General features: G+C 44.8%; 2 protein-coding genes across 4 annotated transcripts; both read left to right on the forward strand.

The window, feature by feature from the left end:
• Window positions 1-224: 224 nt before the first annotated feature.
• POLDIP3 (DNA polymerase delta interacting protein 3) lies at window positions 225-16,097 on the forward strand. Of its 3 annotated transcripts, none has more exons than XM_062586939.1 (9): window positions 236-344; window positions 3,639-4,035; window positions 6,587-6,661; window positions 8,549-8,644; window positions 10,391-10,573; window positions 11,470-11,547; window positions 12,145-12,274; window positions 13,164-13,230; window positions 13,628-16,097. In XM_062586939.1, the coding sequence occupies exons 1-9, from the start codon at window positions 238-240 to the stop codon at window positions 13,800-13,802; spliced, it is 1,308 nt and encodes a 435-aa protein (XP_062442923.1). In that variant the 5' UTR covers window positions 236-237; the 3' UTR covers window positions 13,803-16,097. The 3 variants fall into 3 exon arrangements, with proteins under 3 accessions (XP_062442924.1, XP_062442923.1, XP_062442922.1); XM_062586938.1 differs by having other exon boundaries at window positions 237-344; window positions 6,584-6,661; XM_062586940.1 differs by lacking the exons at window positions 10,391-10,573; window positions 11,470-11,547; window positions 12,145-12,274; window positions 13,164-13,230; window positions 13,628-16,097 and adding an exon at window positions 8,984-10,243 and having other exon boundaries at window positions 225-344; window positions 6,584-6,661.
• A 1,290-nt stretch (window positions 16,098-17,387) lies between these two features.
• RRP7A (ribosomal RNA processing 7 homolog A) lies at window positions 17,388-21,202 on the forward strand. The gene is made up of 7 exons (XM_062586948.1): window positions 17,388-17,456; window positions 17,541-17,683; window positions 18,384-18,509; window positions 18,825-18,948; window positions 19,572-19,669; window positions 20,022-20,220; window positions 20,731-21,202. The coding sequence occupies exons 1-7, from the start codon at window positions 17,405-17,407 to the stop codon at window positions 20,814-20,816; spliced, it is 828 nt and encodes a 275-aa protein (XP_062442932.1). The 5' UTR covers window positions 17,388-17,404; the 3' UTR covers window positions 20,817-21,202.
• Window positions 21,203-22,034: the final 832 nt, after the last annotated feature.

A 22,034-nucleotide genomic window follows, 5' to 3' on the forward strand; every position in this document is an offset into this window, starting at 1 on the left:
CGACCACTCTCTGCGGCCTGCAGGCGCAACGGCGAACCGGACCGGGACGGGACGTGCGGGAGGCCGTATGTAAATGAGGGGCCGGGGCGCCGCTGGGGGTTCTGGGACCGCCAGGCTCGCGCGCGCCCTCCTCTCCCCCGCCCCTGACGTGCATTCGGGCGGAGCCCGGGGGAGGGCAGGAGAGGGGGACGCGGTTACTTCTGGAGGCGGGGCGAGGAGCGGAAGACGCCTGATGTCATGTCCGGGTCTCGCTCGCTGCGTCTTATCTCTGGGCCCCGCGACAAGATGGCGGATCTCTCCCTGGACGAGCTCATACGGAAACGTGGCGTGACTGTGAAAGGGAGGTAGGCGGCCGGGAGGGTAACGCTTGAGGCTGGGCTTCTCCCGGGGGCTCCTCCGTTCTCCCTTTTAGTCTCTCCGCTCCGGGGGCCGCGGGCCGCGTCGGCGCGGCCCGGCCCGGCCCCTTTCCGTGCTCTCGCCTTCCCATTGGCTTAGGCATTGGTTTGTGGGGCGTCGTTTTGGGGCTGATTGGTGGGGCGAGCCGTCGCTCAGGGGAGGGACGGGGCGGGGGTCGCCCCCCCGTCCTCTCCCCCCCCCCCCCTTCCCCGCGGCGCTGCGTTGCCCTGGGCCGGGGGCTCTGCTCGTCGCCTCTCCCGGATCGTGGCTCGCGAGGCTCCTGCCGCAGCCGGTTGGCGGGGCTGTGCGCCCCCCCGCCCCAAGCCGTGGCTCTGGGCCGAGCCCCCTCGGGCGCCGGGCTGCCCGGGGCCTGCAGCGGGAGCAGGAGCCCGCCGGGCTGCGTCGCGGGGCGGCCGTGGGAGGCGCGGGTGCGCCAGCGGCGGCCGCGATAAGCGGCAGGGCTTCGGGCAGCGGCCGCTTCGCTGGCATTGGCGCCTGGCCCTTGGAAATCGCAGCCTCTGTAGCGTGGCTAACAACGCCCCGGCGGACCGTGTGAAGTGCTTGCGTGGATGTGGAGTGCGTTACATGTTCGCAACAAGATTAGACTCGTGGTTTGCATGGCGAACGTCTCCAGTGTAGGCTGGGCCCTTCGCTCGTTGGCTCGTTGCAGCTGTTGGCAGGTTCTTGTTTGGCTTCTCCTTCGACAGCTTTGCACACCCCCCCCCCCTTGGCTTTAGTCTCTTATTGTTTCTCGAGGTCCTGTCCCCGCATCTCTCCGCTCCCTGTTAGCTAAGTTTCCCTCTGTTTTGGTGCTCTGTGCTCACCGAGGAGCCTTCATGGTTAACCGTGAGCACGTACGCTTCCGTGTCTAGAACGGTATTTTGAACATTCTCTGCTAACAGGTGCTAACTGAAAAACTCAAACACACCTCTAAATCCTAGTCTAGACAAGGCCTCAGCTTTGCACTTTCATTCACGTTACACTGAATGTTTGGAACAGCCTTATGCTGCTTAATATGCCAAGCGCCTCCTCTCCTTTTTCAAATCCCTCCGTAACTCTCATTTCTTCCAGGAATCCTTCCAGCTTTTATCTGGCAAACAATACTCTCTCAGCAGCACTATTTGAATGTTTGTGTTTTGCATTTCTCTTGTTTGTCATCTTTATAAGATTTGTGAATGCTAGACAAGCTGAGTAGTTTTATCAGTGTATACCTGCTCTTTAGTAGCCCAAGCAAAATGGTAACAGAAAAATCTACAGCTATAAAATGTGCTAACACACAAACAATTACAATGTGCCATAGATAAGTTAGTTAGAATGTACAGTAATTCAAATTGAATTGTATAGAATTGCAATGTTTGAGATTCCCTTGTATTTCAGGTATCATGGCACAAAATGGCCACATAATGCCTAAACAGTTTGTTTGCTTATAGGATAAGGAAAAAAAAAAAAAAAAAGCTTATTAAACTCCTCTTCTGAGAAGGGGTAATCTTATCTTCTGTACAGTTTCCTAACTGATTTCATCAATATGCATCTTCACTGTTCTAAGTGTGTCTTAAATGCTGATGACATACATTTCTGATTTTACTTTGACCTCCCTTTTATACTGATTAAAAAGAACAACTCATCAATCTTTCTGCAGCATTCTAACCTAAGAGATTTTAAAATTGGAAAGTGAAGTTTTGTTTTATGGCTAGTGCTTTATAGGTACTGTTCCTCTTTCATTTATTTTTGGGCATACACAAATGGACTTAATATTCTTGTCTCTTAACTGCTATGCTCTGTTTGAATGAGAGAGCATCACCACAGGATTCTTAGCTAGGTAACAAGATGAGACCCCTGGCTTAGTTTCTCAGTTATTTTTCTTGCTGCATCCAGACACAGAGCTGATGTCTTTTCCATCTCTTTTCTACTTCTTTTCCACAAATCTCTTCACTGTAAATATATGACTGTAAGTAGAAGTTTAAATTGTAGTGCTAGATAAATCAGGAAGTACTGATATAAAGTTATATGAAGAAGTTGACTGGCATTGTTGTTTGCATTTGTGATTTTAGCCTTTTGAGTATCACAACAAATCCTAGACACTCTATTGAATTTTATATTTTATAATACTGTGCAGTACTTTTAACAAAGCAAATAACCTGTAGTGCTCTAGCTTTTTTTTCTTTTTTTTTTTTTTTTGAATCAAAAAGCCAATGGTGACAGTATTTTTTTCAGTATGTTAACTCTAAATTAAAGAGAAACTGTACTAAAAATTCAGACAAGCCTTTTAGGAGAGGTTTTAAAAAAGTAAATCAAATCTGTAACAAGAAGTTGATTTCAGTTTTTACTACAGAATGGGTTGCTTCTTAGTAATATTTCCATCTGAATGTAAGAAAACACTTTCATGGGAGGAACATTGGAGCAGGCTGTCCAGAGAGGTTGTGGAATCTCCATCCTGGAGAGATTCAAAACCAAACTGAACACGGTCCTGAACAACCTGCCAGGTGTAAGGTGGTTGGAGCAGATTCTCTCCAGAGCTCCCTGCCAACCCCAGCTACAAATGCTGTTCTCTGTCTGAGACTGAGTGTTCTGATTGTTATCCTTCCATACCGAGTATTGCAATGGTGATGTGCTTCAAAATATAAGCCAGTGAGTGCAGCATTAGTGTTAGTAGATTAGATAAGAGGCAGCAATGTTAGCAAGTGATTTGACTAGCCAATCCTTGCTGCCAGTCTCAGCCTTCAGCTGAGATTGGTACTGATGCTTGTACAACCTAAAATCAAAGCCTCCTGTACTCCCCAAAATCTGAACTTGCTGTCCAGAATTCTTGAAGTTGTGTGTAGTTCCAGGTTTTCTTTGTACCAGGACATACTATATTACAAAAAATGTTTTAGAAGACCTGTTCAGTCCTAAAGCTGGAGTATGTGTTTCTGTTCTTCTTTGTCTTCAGAGGGCTCACAAAGTACACAAGTTTTTAATAAATTCTGTATGGATATAGTATGAATTTAGCACAGGTCAAGTCAAGCTTATTGCTTAGGTTTGTAAATGTGAGCTTAAGGGCCAGTTCTAGAAATTGGTTCTTTATATTTTATTTTATAAATAAATAGCTAATGTAAAACAGCTTATACTCTCTACTGTTCTATTTGAGCATCTAACCTGGGTGTAGGGTTCTGCATAGTAGTAGTTACCTTTTGTTTGCAGTACCACAAATACTTTTATTGATACTAAATCACATCTTACAATGTCTGAAACTTTTTTTCTAGGCTTAACACAAGGCCAGTGTTCGGAGGTGTAAGATCTCGCATTGGGATCCAGCAAAATCTTCTCAGTAGATCCTCACCAGCTGTCAGCTTCCAGCGGACATTTGATGCTCGACAGAAGATTGGCCTCACTGATGCCCGACAGAAACTGGGAGTTAAAGATGCCCGTGAAAAACTGGTTCAAAAGGATGCTCGGTTCAAAATCAAAGGGAAAGTGCAGGATGCTCGAGAGATGCTGAATTCCCGTAAGCAGCAAAGTATTGCTGCTGAAAAGGTGACCAAAGTGGTGGATGCCAGAGAGAAGATCAGCTTAAAAAGGAGCGCTCCTGCTACTGCTGCTGCTATCAGCCCAGCAATGGGGACAGTAAATCCAGCCATGAAAATCACCAAAACTATCCAAGTAGGTCAAGCAAGCCATCTCTAAGCCCCTTATTTATTCTGCTGCAATCCACTGGAAATGATAATGATGACAGTGAATGTGTCACAAGATTGCAATAAGAAGCCATGGAGATACAGTTGAACCCAGTCTGTAGGGCAAGATTTAGAGTCTTTTGCAATTTGCAGTGTCCTTCAGCTGTTTGGAGTTTTGAGCTTTTGTAGAATCCAAGCTTTCATTTAAAGAAAAAGCTTTGGGCCTGATAAGTGACTAAAGTAGCACAATCAGTGCTAAAGTATTTATCTGAAAATGTTAAATAGCTGTGTCCCTGTTCCCCCCGTGCCTCCTGCTAAAATCCAAGGAAACTTTGTTGTTGTTTGGGTTTTTTTTTTTGTCATTCTTATACCACTGTTCATTGCAAGTGTGTGTTGTAGGTTGTCTTGTCTAGAAAATTGGTTTATATCCAGTTTAAATTATGCAGCTGTTGGTATCTTGTAGATGATCTAAAATGTTTTTTCATCATCTTGTAAAATTTGATCTGTCTCTTTCTACATTGCTACCCTTCCCCTTTCCAGGGAGTTGCCTGATTATTTGACCCATTCCTGCTGAGGCTCAAGCTTATTCTGGTTTCAGTATCATGAGTTGATCATCCTAACCTGCTGATTTTCTTCATCAATTTTCAGATTGCATCCTGTTGTGAGCATAGTAACTTGATTCTTAGCTGACTTCTGAGAGCAACTGCTGGTGTGTGGGGGTGTGTGTGGAGGGGGTTAGGTACAGAGGATGGAGCTAGAAGAGAAGTTTCCAGACTGTCAGGATTGTTTTTTTGAGGAGTGGCTTTGTTCTTCACTTCAAGTATGTGACAATCATGTCACTCTAGTTCCTAACTTCTCTTTCATTTCTCTCTTCCTGAAGATTAACAGCGTGTTTGTACGTATCCAGAAATAACTCCAGTACTCATCAGTTTGACATAGATTAGTTTTTCTACTCTGTTTTGCTCAAGAGCATCAAGCATGTTTCTTCCTTAAATTATAGCAGGATTATACAGGATATAGCCTATTAACCTCTTCAGGTTTCCTGCCAAGTTGGAAGTAAAAGAAAGACCTAAGAAAAGGAATTTGACTCTCTATTGACAGTTGGAAGGGCAAATCACAGAGCAATGGAGTGGTCTGCTCAGTAGTCTAATTAGTAACGTAATTAATACTCGTATTGTCCTTTACAGCCAGATCAAAGTGACGTCAGCCATTGAGTTGAACATTTGTTACACAGTTTCTACAAGTTAAAATAATTTCTGGAGACCTGATCCAGCAGTAATTTGCTCCGACCTGTGAGGGCTTTTTGGGGGATGGGAAGATGTTCTTTTTTTTTTTTTTTTTTTTTTTTTATCACTTAATTTGACCTACAGTTCTTTCTGATTGTTAAACAACAAACTGCAATAAAAAAATCCAGAATGATTATATTATATCACTATAGAGTGACTCATACTGTGGGCACAGCTGTGAATTTTTATTTCAAGATTTCTGCTGAAATTCCAAACTTCTCATGGCCCTCCTTCAGTTTGCTTCTTCCTCTCTGCCCCCAAATATGGGAGCAGAATCAAACTGAAGTATCTTGATTCAAGATACAGCACAGAGCTCTAATGCCCTGGACGATGGTCTTGTATCTTACAAAGGAAGGAAAAATGTCTTTGAATGAGACCCAGAGAAATTCTGTAGCTCTGCTGGTGTTTCAGTAGGACAGGCATTATTGTTTCTGAATTAATTAGCAATTTGAAGCATGACACTGCTATTGTATAAGTAAGTCTTCCAAAGAAAACACAAACCTGAAGTTCTGACTGTATGGAGTATTTTGTAAGAAGGCACAATCTTTTTTGTGGTGGGCAACTTCTAGCTTTTTTGAAAACTGAAAGGACATTTTTGAATGAATTGCTGAATGGTTGATTTTGGTTGCTGATCAGTGAAACTGCATTTCTTGACTTCTGTTGTTTTGTCCTTGTTTCACACAGTAATAGACCAGAGAAGAGGGCCAGCTGCATTACCTCATGTACCATTTTATCCTAGTACAGCTTCACCCTAGCTTACAGGTCTAAGGTGAAGGGATAGTATGTGTTTCTCGTTCAAAATGGAACTGTCCAAATCAAGTGCATTATATCCTACTTGTTGAGTTTGGTGGAAATAGGTATCTTCTCTGGTTCCCTGTAGCATGAAATATGAGAAGCTGGCTTATTGATTTTTATACCATTAACAGCTTCATATTTGTAGAAATGTAAATCTAATTGGGGCTGTCTGGGCAGAGTTAAGTCCACTTTCAACTAATCTTGGACAGAAACTCAAGTAGTTTGAACCTGAATTTTGCTGCTTGGTTTTCCATTTTAATTTCTTTAAGTGCAGGCACCTCATAGAAAATATACTGCAGGAAATACAGATGTTAGCATATTGTTTTATAACACTTCAAGAGCAGGAGAGTTTCACTTAAGTGGTCTGAGAGTAGAAAATAAGAGCTCCTATCTTCTGAAAGGGGGAGCTGGTGGACTATAGTGTTTAATGCTTTGGTTCTTTCCCTCTAACTGCAGCAGAAAGCTCCAGTTCCTGGACACTCTCATCCAGCAGGAATGAGGATCAATGTGGTGAACAACCATACACGCAAGCAGGTGCGTGCCATTAACAACAGGACTGCTGTTAACCACTCTGCCCTTTTTGCGGGTAGGAGGTATGGAACAAGATTGTGCCGAGTCCACAAAGATTGGCAGGTGCAAAAGGAAGTTGAAGTCGGAAGGGGAGAGGAGCTTGGAAGTTCTCTAACAACTTGGCATTCTATTCATGTGTAGGAGATACTTTCATGGTTGTTGAGGTTTTCCTTTAGCATAACTGAACTTGACTCCTTAGGTGTTACATGAACACAAAGTAGGTGTTTCCATTTTTTTTCCTGTATGAGCTAACTGTTCTTTCTAGCAGCTGCAACCTTTTGCTCTAAGCTCTTTCTATAAATTCTTTGATACTACATTAGATCGAGTTGTTGGTCTTTTTAATTCAACATCCTGCCTGCCTCTTCAGACACTGAATATGATTCCATGTTGTCAAATGTGCTGTAGTGAGGAAGGAGAGGGTATTACCTTTCTGTGAAACCCAGCTTTGTGTCCCTGCTAGAAACCTTGTGCTGACTGATGTTAATGGCTTCAAAATTGCCATGTCCTTTATCAAAGATTTTCTGTGAAGGTATAAGGAAAACCCTTGAGTTTTTGCCATCTCTTCTGGATAGACTTTTAAAGCTGTTGCCCAGACAAGCATTCAGTTATCTTACCACCTTAGGCTCTTTCAGAGAATACACAAATACAAAATATGTGGGTTTTTGTACATACATGTATATATGTGTGTGTATATGCACATAAAATATAATATGAAGTATTGAAAACTGACATCCACAATATCATGTCTTGTTTATCTTTTGCCTTGATTACAGTAACTTTAGCTTCTTGAGTGTTTACCTCTGCATTCACCTGCCACTCTTATTTATCCGTGATGCTGTCACTTAAGGAAGTGTCATGTCTTGACCTCACTGTTACAAAACTTGGATCCCTTTCACTTTTTATTTGTCTCAAACTTAAGTCCCTTGTCTTCACAGCTTGTATTTTTCATAATTCCTTTTTTTCGACAGAGTTCTGTGCCTATCATTTCTGATGCTTTTTTCCTTTATCACATTTTTGTGCTTGGAACAATCCTCCTGTTTGCAAGCTAGAATCTTGCTGACCATGAAAACCCACTTATTTTGCAAGCTATTGTTGCCAATCCCTCCATTTTCTGAATCTTTCTTCATCTTCCTCCTGAATTAATGGGAAACTGAGTTATGACTTCTTATGTTCTGGGCAGTGCCATATGTGTATAGGCTTTTTCCAAGAAACATTATCACTTACACTCTATGAAAAAATGTTTGTGTAGGAGTTAACCTTAGTATTTTGAGGCAAGGCTATGAGCATTTAAGTGGAACCAGGAAATGAATTATTCAACAAACCTCCTAGTGCAGTGTTTTCTAGTGCCAGACGGACATGTGCTATGCTGAAGAAAGCAGGCTATTCAAAAGGAACGTTGGGTTCAGATGTATTTGGCAGCCATCTGCTTACTAAAAAGAAAGGGGGGAAAAAAAGTAAAATTCACAGGCTTAAGCTTTAAAGCTAGCAGGTTGCTAAAAAGGAAGACATTGAGGCTTTATTGCATTAATGTGGTCTCTTGAGTCTTGATGTTTTAGGGTTTAAAGAGAAACCTATATGTGGTTTCAGTACATCTATGGAAATAACTTTGCTGTGACGTTCCTGGAAAAGAATTTTGAGAGTTCTTATACTGACATTTTGAAATGGACTTGCCTGCATTCAGCTGTCTGTCACCAAGCTGTGAGGGCAGAAATCCAAAGTAGTAATGTTTCATTACCTAAAGTTACTGTGTGTGTTTCGAAGAAGGCTAAAGGCAGGGGAGAATGACGTATTTTGGGAATGATGCCTATATTAAATATACCTGCTTGTAAATCATTACCTTCTTTCCTTTAGGGTCTATATGACATGGAAGATGATGATGAAAGTGTCTCTCCCCTTCCCAGCAAACAAATGAAAATCACCACCACAAACAGTTTCCTGCACAACGCGGTAAGGGATTATCTGAACAGTCCCTGCCATGCCATGCTCACACTGGGTGGATGCACAGGCTGCAGCTTTAAAGGGCTTATGTTCTTTTAAAGTATGTAAACGATGATTTCCCCTGGAATGTTTAGTTTCTACCCCACCCCTCCCTTTGTGCCAATGTTTCTAGCACTGTTTGGGGACAGAGTCCCTTGTAGGCTAACTGTGGCTTTGTAGGCCTTTGCAGCCAGAATGTGTGCTTTCTCCTTTGCTAGCAGGTTACTGCATGTTAGCTCTTGACTTTTTTTTTTTTTTTCCTCCTTCTTGGGAAAGTTCTTTGAATCTATCTCGTTATTGTTTGAGCAGGTAAGCAAGGGAAGCTTTCCGCTGCTCCTAGAGAGACTGGACATCAAAGCAGGAAGTCTCTTGCCATGCAAAATCTTAGTTGGCAGCTTGTTGGGGAGTACTGATGATCTGGAGAAGATGGAATTTCAAACAGACAAATGCGAGGTCCTGCTCTTGGAATGGGATAATACTCTGCAATATAAGCTGAGGACTGACTGGCTAGAAAGCAGTCTTGCAGAAAAGGACCTGCTGGATGACATACTAAGAATGAATCAGCAGTGCATCCTTGCAGCAAGGAAGGCTATCTGCATATTGGGCTATATTAGTAACAGCATAGCCACCAAGTCAAGGGAGATAATACCGCTTTATCTGGCACTTTTGAGATTGCAGTTGTACTGTGCCCAGTTTGGGGCTCTACAGTACAAGACACACTGACAAACCAGAGCGAGTCTGGAAAGGGGCTGCTAGCGTAGTTGGGGGCTGCAACATATGATGTACAAGAGGAGACTGAGAGCAGGGTTTGTTCAGGTCAGGTCAGAGAAGGGTACAGCGAGATCTGACTGCTGTCTTTGGCTGTCTAAAAGGTGGTTATAAAAAAGACAAAAAAAACTCTTTCTAGAGGTGAATAAGGAAAGAACAAGAGCCCACTCTGGCCCAGGGGCTCAGAGAGGTTGTGGAGTCCAGAGTCAGCCTGGTGTGCCTTTCAAGCTAACCCTGTTTCAGGCAGGGGTTTGGACATGGGTCCATCCTAAATTATTCTGTGATTCTAAACAAGCAATTGAATGTGGCTTTTTCATCACACAGGCAGTCTAGCGCAGTGAATTTCCCATGTTTTTCTTAGGTGGATATTCAGGCAAGTAGAGATTCTGGCCATTTGTTATCCTTAAAAATGGCCTTATTTTTTTGCAGGAATAAATGCGTCTCTGGTGTTCACAGCGGATATCAAGCACAACTTTTATTCTTTTGGCTCTAAATTTTCCAGATAGCTTCAACTAGGAAAAGCTACTCTTCATGTCTTGTTTGCTAGCATAGTATGAACAGGCATTCTTCAGAAATACTAAGACAGCTCAGTTTTATTGTGAGTGAGTTATCTTTGTGTATACTTTATATAGTGCTTGAGAATTTTCAGATAGAAGGTGCTTTCCAAATTCAAAATGCACAGGTAGAGTTTAAGAGGAGTATGAAAATTAAAGGTGCTTGTAAAAAGCACTTTTGGTACCTTTTAGGGTAAACCTATGTCCAGAAGCTTCAGCTGATTTTTGTCTCAAAGCTGAAAGTCTCCAGCACTGTAGCGATTTTGACACTAGGAAGGACATGAAAGTTCTTAATGCATGCCAATAATGCTCTCCTGGTGTTGGTGCTTACAAAAGAGGACCTACTTTTGTAGGCTGCATCTCTCACGGATGCTTTGATTCTCTCTTCCTGTAGACTGGGCTGAGTGGCAATAAATTCTCTCTGTCCAAGACTGTTCCCCTGACTAAAGTGGTCCAGAATGATACTTACACAGCTCCTCCTGCACCTCCCTCCCCAATGCGGACGAAGGCCTTGACAAACGTGTCCCGGACCTTGGTGACAAAGGAGGAGCCTCCAAAAGAGCCAGCACCTGTTGAGGTGAGTCTAGGGAAATGGGACATGCTTCTTAGAAATCTCTGCAGAGATGTGCAAAACTGTCGTTGATTGGTTACGAGAGCAAGCTATTTCTGTCTGCTTCCCACCGCTATCTCTGGGACTCTGTCAAGCTTATTCTGGTAAATGCAGCCCATGTCTCAAGAACTTGAAACCTGTATAAACATCCTTTTCTCTAGTGTTTGAGAGGCTGGGAATTCTCAGACTCTCCATTTTGTTTCTCTGCTTTTTCTTTCTAAAACTGAAGCACATGGTCCTGGAGGAATCTGTGTTAAAGGGAGATGGCAGTTGTTTGGACAGCACTTGGTGGCTTGCATGTTGCCAAGACAGTGTTTTATACTACTAGTTTGATATTTTCTGTCTGCTGCTGTTAGGAAGAACAACAGGATGCTCCCAAATTTGGCTACCTGGTGTCCACACAGGATATAAACAACCTGCCTGGAACTGTTTTGCCAAGCTGCCCAGTGCTGGGTGCAGTATGTCACCAGGTGTTCCCAGACACTGAATTTGCTAGCTGTAGGTTTTCTGGCTAGTTCTGAGTGCAGCCTAGACCTGCCTATGAAAGGTAGTGTAGGCATGCCTAAGTGAGCGTTGCATATGTATGCAGATTAACTTAGTGTTGTATCTGGGAATGGAAAAGAAGAGTTACTTCAGAGAGAAATTAGCATGAAAAGGGGGCTCCTTTTCACCTCAGATGAGCTGGGCTTTTGTGAACATTGATACTCCCCATTACTAGCCTTATTTTCCCTTCATGAGTGTGTGTGTGTGTACAGACTTTCCCAGGTGTCCTTTTAATCATTTTTTCATGCTTTCTCTGCTGTGTAGTCATGCCTGTTGTGTTTCTGACCTTCTGCATGTAATACATTTGTTTGTGTTGGCAGCTGGTATTCAGTCCTTTGGAAGGCACAAAGATGACCGTAAACAATCTGCATCCTCGAGTCACAGAGGAAGACATTGTTGTGAGTGTTGCTTACTGCTGAATTCTGGGTGACTGAAGCGTCCATCCCTCATTCTACTTTTGATAATTCACTTTTCTATTGTGGATATACTGAAGAGGAGTATGGTGCGGATTTGCTTTCCTTGGGAGGATTTTGAGAAATGTCTCTATTTTTGTTTTGGGTCGTATTTTTTAAAATTGTATGCTAAAAACACTGGACAAAATCCTATTTCTAGACTGTGCTGAGACACCTGACATCATTTAGAAGAGTTCGTGCCAAATGATGCTTGGTGTTCTAATTTATGCCGCATCCCCATTATCTAGGCAGACTGAGAACGAAGCTGGTCTTCATGCATAACTGTATGGAGCACTCACTAACCTTGAACTCTTCTGCTTGAGTTGTTGACAGTATGGAGTTTTGTGCCACCTGTATTACTAGTACCAAGTATTTGTTTGTATCATACCAAATGTGCTAAGATAAATGGCTACTGCCAGATTCTGGTATGTGTTGTCTAAGCAGATAGTGATGTAATTAGGAAACTAAGTTTTTCCCACTCTGTCTCTCTGGTTCAAGTGATAACTAATGTGATCACAGTCATGACTTGCTGTCTGCCTTCAGGAGTTATTCTGTGTATGTGGCGCTCTGAAGCGAGCCCGGCTGGTGCACCCAGGAGTGGCTGAGGTCGTCTTTGTGAAGAAAGAAGATGCTATCACAGCATATAAGAAATACAACAACAGGTGCTTAGATGGTAAGTTTCAGGCTAGAGTTGCATCTAGAATAGGGGAATCAACAGTGTTTTTTTTTTTTTTCCCCACCTCAACAGAGTTTAAAAACATCTTAAGCTTGTATGTTACCAAGAGAATAAATGCCAGAAAGCTGCTTTGAAAGCTGGGCGTTAGAGGCTTTTGTTTGACTTCTTAGATATATGCATCGTTTAAGTGGTATTCAGAAATATGTTTTGCCAGGAGGAGAGAGCTCAAAGGTAGAAGCAGGCTTGTACTGATTGCTCTGATCTAACTTCCAGCTGAATATTCTGTTGTCTCTAACCTAGAAGCCAAAACCAGATAGTCCTTTATAAGCATTTAATGCCTTCCAGAGTAGCTGTTTGCACAGCATAAGTAAAACAAGTATTTGCAGAGGTCTTGGGACTTGGCAAAGACATTCTGAATCAGACCTGTACAACAGTATTGGCTTCTCTAGAGACGTTCAACAATGCAATTTTTGATTAGGATCTATCTGTATGTTGTTATAGGCTCAAATTATCTAGTTTTTCTTACCCTTGTGTGAGGACTGATACACTTGTTAAACATGCACGCTCTCTAGCTGAGAATAGATGTTTCTTTCCTGGGATTAGTGACACTGCTAATATCAGGTGAGGAGCAAACAGCACAGAATGGGAGAATCTCTCTGCCTTTGCCAAGAGTTGTCTGCCTAAATGTAATTCTGAATTCCATATTCCTACTGACTGTTTTTTGGAAGTGCTATGATCTTGCAACAAAAGATGCATCAGCTGCTCTTTCTCATGGTTTCCCCAGCATGTGGAGCTTTCCTATTGCTTGCACTGTTGCGTGGTGTTTTGAGGGTCTTGCCTTACTGTGATTGAGATGCAGATTTTTTTTTTTAATTACTTTGTTTAGGTCAACCAATGAAATGCAATCTTCACATGAATGGGAATGTCATCACCTCAGACCAGCCTATATTGCTGTAAGTGCCTCCTAAGGGGAAGAACCAAAAGAGCATGCAGGTTGTGTTTTGAGGAGAACTTAAGGGAAAGGAGGAAAATGTGTTGGTAAATAGTTTTCCCATGAATATCCTCTTTCTGTTGCTTTGTGGAAGCTCTCTATGTTGAGCTGAATGCAAAATAGCTTATTTCCGTAGTGTTTCCAGCCCTAGGGATTCAAAATGAGTCTGAAATCAGGTAGTTTTCTTGTCTGAAAGTACATCTTAAACTGCTATGTCCAATATTGAGAAGAGACAGGATATTGAAAACGGTCTAGATATTGTGTAAAACTTATTTGAAAAATGTAAGGTTTAATACTATTTGTGGGGTTTTGTTCTGGTTTTTTTTTTTTTTTTTTTTTTTTTTTTTTTAATCCTCCAGCCGATTGAGTGATACTCCTTCAGTGAAGAAGGAGGGAGAACCACGCCGGTCAAGTGCAAGCGCTGCCTCAAATCCCCCTGCTGAGGTGGACCCTGATACCATCCTGAAGGCACTCTTCAAATCCTCAGGGGTCTCTGCCTCTGTGCAGCCCACAGAATTCAAAATCAAACTCTGAGTAGGGAGAGCAAGCAGTGGACTGGAAAACTCACTTAAGTTGGAGAATGAGAAAAGTGCAGGAATGCAGATGTTATTTGCATTTGCCTGCCTGGAAGTTTTTTGTTTTCTATGATCGCTACCTTACTGTACAATAGTGTTTCCTCTTGTGTGTGTATTTTCTGTTTCCATAGTTGGGAGTTTTCTTCCACATTTTTTTCCCCACAAGAGAATAACCTCCCCCTTCTGCCAGTAATATATTACCAAGCATATACAATGTAATTCCCTTTACTCCAAAACCCCTAGCGGCCATTAAAAGTGCACATAGGCTCTAAGGGAAGGAGTGGTAATCTCCTTTTCTCTTCTGATCTACCTTGAAACTAAAAGGTGCATTCCCCCTTGATTATCAACAGACAAGACAACACATTGTTTCTAAAATTGCTGCATCAAGTACAAAGGTGTGTCCACACACAGCAAGCACCATTTTACATCTTTGACTCATATGCATTCAGTAGCATACTACTTTGGCCTGGCCCTTGGATGTCTTTCTGCGCAAAAGCTGTGATGCTGAGAAGGTGTAAGAAACACTTAGCTTCCCCAGTGTGTATGCCACTGGGGAGAAAGGACATGTGTACAAGAGCAGAACCTATCATGCTGTGGGAGGGATGTTTCAACGCTAGTAAGGCACAGAGGTGAAGAAAAAGGCACTGGCATTTCTATAATGAATATATTTACCCTGTAGGATCAGGCTCAGTTGTGTTCTCCTCCCTTTTTCTTGACTTAAAAAGTAAGAACCAGGATTGTGTTTAGAGCTAGAAAAAAAAAATCAAGTGTTTCACTCCCATTAGACAGTATTGCATTCTCCTGGTATCTGGATAGGGACACAAAGTGCTTTCTTAGCTTTTAACTTACCCAGCGTCCTTTTATGAAAAGGAAGAAGCTGAGGCCTCTTCTAGGCACTAACACATGAAAAGCAGTCTTCTGCCCCTGAGAAATCACTTGAGAGATTTAATTTGGGTAATGTTTGGCTGCTGTGCAGGCCTGCTGTTCCCATATATGGGCTTGGGGGGGTGATCACTGCACTTCATGGCAGCAGAGAGAGGTTGGGGGGGAGGGGAAGCAGTTAATGCTCTCTAGAGCTCTCTAGTGCATCAGAGAGTTTAGATACTGGCAAGTCCCATGCAGAGCAGCAAGGAGGGTTTACCTTCAGAGAGTGAGCATCTGTGACCCGCCACTGGCCACTAGGTGGCACTTCCAGTACTTCCTTTGCTAGAGCATCATTATTGCAGTGGGTATTTGAAGTCCCAGTAGCTACATTTGTTTGTATTAGTTCAAATTGTATTGTAAGAAGAGAGGAAAGGTACGAGCCACTTCCAGAATCTGGCTGGGGTTTGAACTTGATCCTTCTAGCTAGGAGAGTAACCTAATCCATTCTGTTCAGCACTGCTGAACTTTAGTGAACTCATTGTAACCATTGTAGGTCCAGATTCCATTTCTTGGTCAACCCTGTTTCTTTTGCTTTCTTGTTCTGTACAAACTCTTTGCTGTATCTAGCAGGTGCAAACCATTCCTCTATTTCACTGTATCCCTTTTAGCCATGGATATAACTGAGGACTTGGCAGGACTTGTTTTTTTCCCAGAGTACTCTTTGGAAACCGACTGCATCGTTACTTGGTAGGGTGCTTCTTGTGAACAGCAGATGTTTGCAGGGAGGGGACTTACGACAGCTATTGTTCCCCTTTTTTAGACTGCCCATCAAACACGTGTGTTTTAATAAGTTGGGGGGAGGGGGAAGAAATGTTAGGGGTTGGAGAAAATAATGTATTATCTGTTTCTGAATAAACATTTGTTATACAGAGAGTGTTGCTGTTAAAGTGGGAGCAATATGTGTCCACAGCTAGTTTCAATTCCATTGGTGTCACAAAAAAGGAGGACAGTGGCCCTTGTTATAGACAGCCTAGTGAGTTTAAAAAATAACTCTGGAAGAAAGACTCTAGCTGTGAAATTAAGGTATCTGTTCGAGAGGGATTAGGATATTTTATCAGCTAGAAGAGAGTATGAAAATATGAAGACATGTATTGTGGCTACATATCTTTACTCTTCTGAAAGAATGATTTGGTCATACTCTGATTAGTACATCCATGCCCATTCCAAAAACCAAATAGAAAGAATAGAATTGTAATTCGCTGTTAAGTTGGACATTGTGTTTAGATGATCTGTGATAAGTTATGATGACATCAATGTACTTCCTTCAAAGAACTAGTGCTCTCTTATCCAGCTCTGATCTGTATAGTAAAAATTTCCATTATTTTTTTAATCTATCGTTAAGTCAATGATGATTGTCCAAATACTGCTCTATGATTTGCATTGCAATCTAAAGTTTGTTAGGTCTCTTAGATGAAGTTTGCTTAGCTAATTCTTCCTAGTAAAATTTGTTTCAGTGCACACTGAAATAAGAGTAACATTCCAGTAATTCCCAGGCTTTTTTAAGCAGTTCACCTTGCAGCTCTGAAGTTTCTTCTTACTGGCCTGGAATATTCATGCCAGTCTTGTTTGGCTTTCACTGAGCTCGCTGATCACCTTCTGATCTAACATCTGTGCACATTTGCCTTGATTCAGGATGCTAATCTTTGGAGGAGGGTTTTGTTTTATTTTAATTTGGGGGAGAGGATCATAAATTTGCATACAAAACACATTGCCAGCACTGATTCAATAGAGTTGTCCAGAACAGGTGGCAAGTAATTTGTAATAGTGTTTCTCTTTTCCCTTTGCTTTTTCAAAAACTTGATTTCTAATGTGATGCCTCAATTCGCAAGTTTTCCTGGTACACATTTACAGGTTTTGCATATACCATTCCTTCTGATCATGTTCCTTAACTTGGATATCTATTCTGTGAGTCAACTCTCCATATCATTTCTTGCTCACATTCACTAACTACTCTTCACCTTGTACATCTGTCTTGCTTCAGTATCTTCTTTTATTTTTGAAGTGGTGCTTTTTGTTCTATTTGTTCATAAATACAACTTTTTCAGTAGAAGTCTCTCTCACATTCCCTGATTAACAAGAGCCTTTAAAAGCAGTTACTCTTACAGTTGTTGTCAAATGTTCTTACACATCTTAAACATTTTTTATTTGCCTCTCTAGAATTAAGCACATTTGCTGCATTTTACACTGTTAAGGTCTCTGTTTTCAGAACTCGAGTTCAACTAAGTGACTGTGCGTAACAAGCTTCCTTATAGAACGTAGTGTCCCGCAGAGGCCTTGCCACGGGCCGCTCGCCGGAACAGACTGTATTTCTGTGTTCCTCAGCCGAGAATTTCCAGAGGAACTTGCGAATGTGGAAACGCACCTCTGCCACCAAACCACTGGACGACATAACCGAGCATCCGCCTTGCTTGCTCTGCCTACAGCCTCCTCCTACCCGTCTCGCCTGCTTCCCGTGCCTGTAACGATGTGTCCTCCCTAGCAAATCAGATTTTGACTTGCCTTAAAATAATCCTCCGCCTCCACCTGCCCTGGCTGGTAGCTGGCTTCGCCCCCCGCCGCCATTACCGGGACAGCGGGCGCGCGGGGGACTACGGCTCCCGGCGGCCCTCGCGGCGCGGCCCTTCCCGCGGAGCTAAGATGGCGGCCGCCGCGGAGCGCGTGCCTGGCGGGGCGCCGGCGGGATACACGGGTGAGGGGGGCGCGGCGCCGAGGGGGGCGCCGGGGCTGGGCCGGGCCGCTGGAGGGGGGGCTCTAACCAGTGCGTCGCCCGCAGCGCTGGCGGTGAAGTTCGGGCCGCGGCAGCGCTCGCCCCACTGCCTCCTGGTAAAGGAGCACCGGGTGCGGGAAGGGGCCGGCGCCGCGCACCCGCCTCGCCGCACCCTCTTCGTGCTCAACGTGCCCCCGTACTGCGGCCGGGTGAGTGGGGCCGCCGGGGAGGGAGGGGGCGGCAAAAGGGACGGAGGGGCCGCCGCAGGGCTTGGGCTGGCGGTGGGAGCAGTGGGAAAGCGTGTCCGTCCGTCCCCCCGCCCCGGGGCTGTCTGTCCTCTTGGGGCTCTGCCCCCCCCCCGCCCCCCGCCGCGGTGCTCCGCGTCCCTCCTGGGGCTCTGCCCGCCACCGCCGGGGCTCTGCCCCCGCCCCCCCCGCCTGTCCCTTGAGGTGTCAATCCGTCCTGTGCCCCCTCCCACCTTTCTTGGGTGTCTGCCCCCCTCTCGAGGTTTGTGGGCCCCCCCACCCCCTCCCCGGGGCTGTGTCCCCTCAGGTTTCTGGCCTTCGGAGCGCTCTCGGTGCAGGTGCTCCTCAGAAGGTTCCCCGGGGTGAGCTAACAGGCCAGAGCCCAGCGGCGGCTCTGCCGTGCCGTGGGCAGGTCCCGCTCCGGGACAAGGGCCGGACGAGCTGGATGGGCTGCGGAGGATGCGTCCACGTAGCTGGTAGCTGGTAGGTGACGTGCTGCCAGGTGGGAGCAGTGGGCAAAGGGGCCTGGGGGTTTTGTCAGAGGGCCCCCTAATGCCTTCTGCAGGTGTGAAGGTATGGAAAGAGATCAGTCTTGCTTTACTGTTTTTTTTTTTTTGTTTTGTTTTCCCACTTTTTTTTGGGGTCCTTTAATGTCTGTACGAAGGAATCTTTGTCTAAGCTGTTCTTTAGTTGTGGGCCTGTTCAGTCTGTGGACATCCGTGATAAGCCAGAAATAGGAGAGAAAACAGAAGAACTCAAGTCCAAATTCTTCAACCGCCAAACCGCAAAGGTAAAGCTTGGGGGGAAGGGGCTGATGCTTTAGTAGTGAGAATGGGAAGAGATGTCAAGTGTTGGATGGTGCTGTTTGGAGCACAAGATGTGGGAAGATCATTTTGGGGGATTAGCTGGTATGATTACCTAAGTTTATGTTATATATATATGTGTGTTGTGTGTGTGTGTGTGTGTTTGTTTTTTGGTTTGTTTGTTTTTTTGCTGTTACAGTGTAATCTGTGGCTTGATTTAATTAATTTGTTGTACTGTAGCTCTTGCAGTGTCATCAGGTCCCTAGATGTATCTGATTGACCTGAGGGCCCCTTTCTTTTAGGGTTTCCGAGTAGCATATGTGGTGTTCAGGAGCCCAGCTGGTGTCCAGGCGGCCAAAGCCCTGTCACAGAGAGGTCCCTTGCTGATATCAACAGAGAGTCATCCTGTGAAAACTGGTATTAGCAGTAAGTCGCTCCTAGCTATTTCCTTGTTAAGCAGGGCAGGGGAAAGCAATACCTGTCCTTTCATGAATCCTACCCTGTGTATCTCACCAAATTAATTCCCACTACTTTGTACTGAGACTGAGATGGGAGACACCCAATGTTTCGTTGTTCTTTTCTTAGTCTTAAGGTAATTATCTCGTTCTGCTGAAAATTGTGGAATATGGTCCTGTGCCCCTATGGAGGGAAAGGCTTACTTGATATGATGGAGGGGCAGTTTTTCCCCTTATCTATTCGGTATTGTGTAGAGAAGCTGGCTGTGGCTTGCCCTTGAGGACGGGAGCCAGGCTCATTAACAGGCACAAGGCATTTGTCAAGATGATAGGACTTCAGACGTGACTGCTTTGCAGGAACACAGATGTGAATGTTGGGCTTGAGTATACTCCAGTCTTGCTTGGGAACAGTTGCAAGCTCTTCGCACTGCTTAGCTGTTTACTGGCCATGGCCTGGGCCACAAGTCAGTTGTTCATGAGTCAATTTGGTGGGGAGGCTGAAGGTGCATGGAAATGGGAACTGTCTCTATAGCAGTTTCCCTAGAACTTGCTTCTAACAGAGGTTACTGTGGACTTCTGTCCTCTTTGTCTCAGAGTGGATCGCCAGCTATGCAGCTTCAGTGGTGGATCGTGAAGAACTGAAGGCTGAGGTGGATGCCTTCATGCAAGACTATGACAAACAGATAGCAGAGGTGAGGCCAGGCTGGGGAACGAACCCAGCGAAGCAGTTTCGGTGGCAAAAGGAAGAGAGAGGATCTGTCACACAGGTGTCTTGTAACACCTGATGCTTCTCCCAGGGCTTACAGAAGTACCACAAATATAGTCGGTTCTGTCTGGCGTGTGATATTGTGACTGAGCCCTGAGCGCTTGGTCCTGTGCGTGGTCCCAGGTCCTCCGACCTGTGCTGTCCTTCAAATCTTGTGCAGAAGCAAGAGCTGTAACTGTGTGTGCGTGTGTGTGTGTGTGTGTGTATAAGGGGGACTATGGGGGAATTAAGCACTTGGCAGCACGTTTCCATTCAACCTCTCCCTTTTGTATTTATAGGAAGAAGCCAAAGCAGCAGCGGAGGAAGGTGTTCCAGATGAGGAGGGCTGGGTGAAGGTAACACGGAAGGGCCGGAAGCCTGGCCTGCCCAGGACAGAGGCTGCCAACCTGCGCGTGCTAGAGAGGGAGAGGCGGAAAAGGGCCCGCAAAGAGTTGCTCAACTTTTATGCCTGGCAACATCGTGAGACCAAGAGAGAGCGTGAGTGCCTCTGTCTCCTCTTACCCCTTCCCCTGTCTCTTGTCTTTCATGTTGTGGCCCTAAGAGCACCAGTTTTCTTTCAGTGGTCACTGTAGGTGACCAGTTGCTGTGTTGTGTCAATGGTGTCTCCACTTCTTGTGGGCTCCATGCCACCTCTTCGCCTAATAGGGGCTGTATAAGTGTTTTGTGACAGAGTTAGAAAAATGTGGCTTTCTAATAGGGATTTCTTCAGTCAGCACAGATACAGCAATTGAATGGGAAAACTAACCTGTTCCCCTCCTCAAGAGGGAGCTGCAGCGCTGCAAGAGATAAGTGGCTAGAGCCACAGCCTTGCTCTGAGCCCTGGCCCAAAAGAATCAACTCTGGGAGATGTGTGTCTGCATGTGTTGGGACTGAACCACTTCCCAGTGCGTACAGGGCTGTTGAGAGCAGCCAGGGTGAAGCTCCGTAGGGGGATGGAAATCTGCTCCTCTGTGTGACCTGCCCTCTTCCTCCTTCTGCCTGTTTCAGACATTGCCCAGCTGAGGAAGAAGTTTGAGGAGGACAAGCAGAGAATCGCGCTGATGCGAGCCCAGCGCAAGTTTCGGCCATACTAAACCGTGTCAGACCATTTCCTCAGCTGTCTGTGTTGGGAGAGGGAGGGACAGGCGTACGGACTCCATGTGCCAAAGGGTTTCAAGGAACTGAGGCAGTTTCAGGTTGTCTCTGCCATTGCATCTGAGATGGGAAGTCCGAGCACCCCCAGCTGAGGGAGCTGAGGCTTCATTCACACTTATATCTGTTCTCCTGGCCGTACCTGCACTGCTGTTGTCCAGCCCTGAGGCACCACTTCCAGAATACATAGGCCAGAAGGGACTGAAGCCGTCCTTGTGACAAACTATCTTCCTGCTACCTAAGATCCTCCAGAATTCATGTAGCACAGCCTCTGCAGGGACAGGGAATGACTGAAGAACTGTAAATAAACTGCTGTTATGATCCCAAACCATGGGAATGGTTCTCTCTCCCTGGCTCTGCTCTGAGACAGCTCCTTGTATGCTGCTTGTCCTTTGCACAGGTTAGGCTGATAACCACAGGTTATCTGAGGGTGGGGAAGTGTGAGCCTGGGATGTTGGGATGTTTCCTTATCAGTGTCCCAAGCAGAGTTCAGTAGTTTGAAACAGAGCACAGCCTTTCCCCCCAGCGTTTCCTTCCCAGGCAGCTCCCCTTTTGAATAGATCTTCCAAGTCCCTAGTCCTACCTCTGCAGATAGGTGTGACCTGGGCTGTGGGAGTTTCTGCTGCTCAGCATGTTTGTGAGAACAAGGCAAGATGGCAGCCTGGCTTTGGAGGGAGAAACCAGATTTCTTCCAAGGCTGTATTCCATTTAACCTGTTGCTAGTCTACAAGAGGCAGGTAAGGATAATGAAGGGCACATGCAGCTGTAGGCAATGCTTCTGCTACTGGCTACATAACATTGGTGCAATGTTGGGCCTTAAAGACTGATCACCATACCACATTCTGTGACTGTATCTGCTGCAATCAGAAAAAATTAACTCCCCTACCCCCAGGCTTATACACACCTATCTCGCTGCCTGTAGCCTCAATAAAGGGATGAACATCAATGCAAGAAGGAAATGTTGATAAAGCTCACAGAGCTGTGTTAAAATGGATTGACCCTCCTGCAGAAAACAGACTAAAATGCAGCTTCTATGGCATGTGGGGAGTCCACCAGGCCTGCTTGCTTCAGCTGGCTTTGCATCAGTTTAGGAAGTAGATGGAAACTAAACACACAGCATCTGAAGCAGAATGCATATGGAATCACTGCCTTGCCTTCAG

The sequence above is a fragment of the Rhea pennata genome, chromosome 1 (genome assembly GCF_028389875.1).
Source record: "Rhea pennata isolate bPtePen1 chromosome 1, bPtePen1.pri, whole genome shotgun sequence".
Classification (NCBI taxonomy): Eukaryota; Metazoa; Chordata; class Aves; order Rheiformes; family Rheidae; genus Rhea; species Rhea pennata.

Bases quoted from the DNA above. Each gene is read 5' to 3' on its own strand.
- POLDIP3 (XM_062586938.1), top strand. From the start codon at position 238: ATGTCCGGGTCTCGCTCGCTGCGTCTTATCTCTGGGCCCCGCGACAAG. The intron at 8,645-10,390 runs GTAAGGGATTAT...CTCTTCCTGTAG, and splicing joins ACAGTTTCCTGCACAACGCG to ACTGGGCTGAGTGGCAATAA. The intron at 13,231-13,627 runs GTAAGTGCCTCC...TTAATCCTCCAG, and splicing joins TCAGACCAGCCTATATTGCT to CCGATTGAGTGATACTCCTT.
- RRP7A (XM_062586948.1), top strand. From the start codon at position 17,405: ATGGCGGCCGCCGCGGAGCGCGTGCCTGGCGGGGCGCCGGCGGGATAC. The intron at 18,510-18,824 runs GTAAAGCTTGGG...CCTTTCTTTTAG, and splicing joins TCAACCGCCAAACCGCAAAG to GGTTTCCGAGTAGCATATGT. The intron at 18,949-19,571 runs GTAAGTCGCTCC...TCTTTGTCTCAG, and splicing joins TGTGAAAACTGGTATTAGCA to AGTGGATCGCCAGCTATGCA.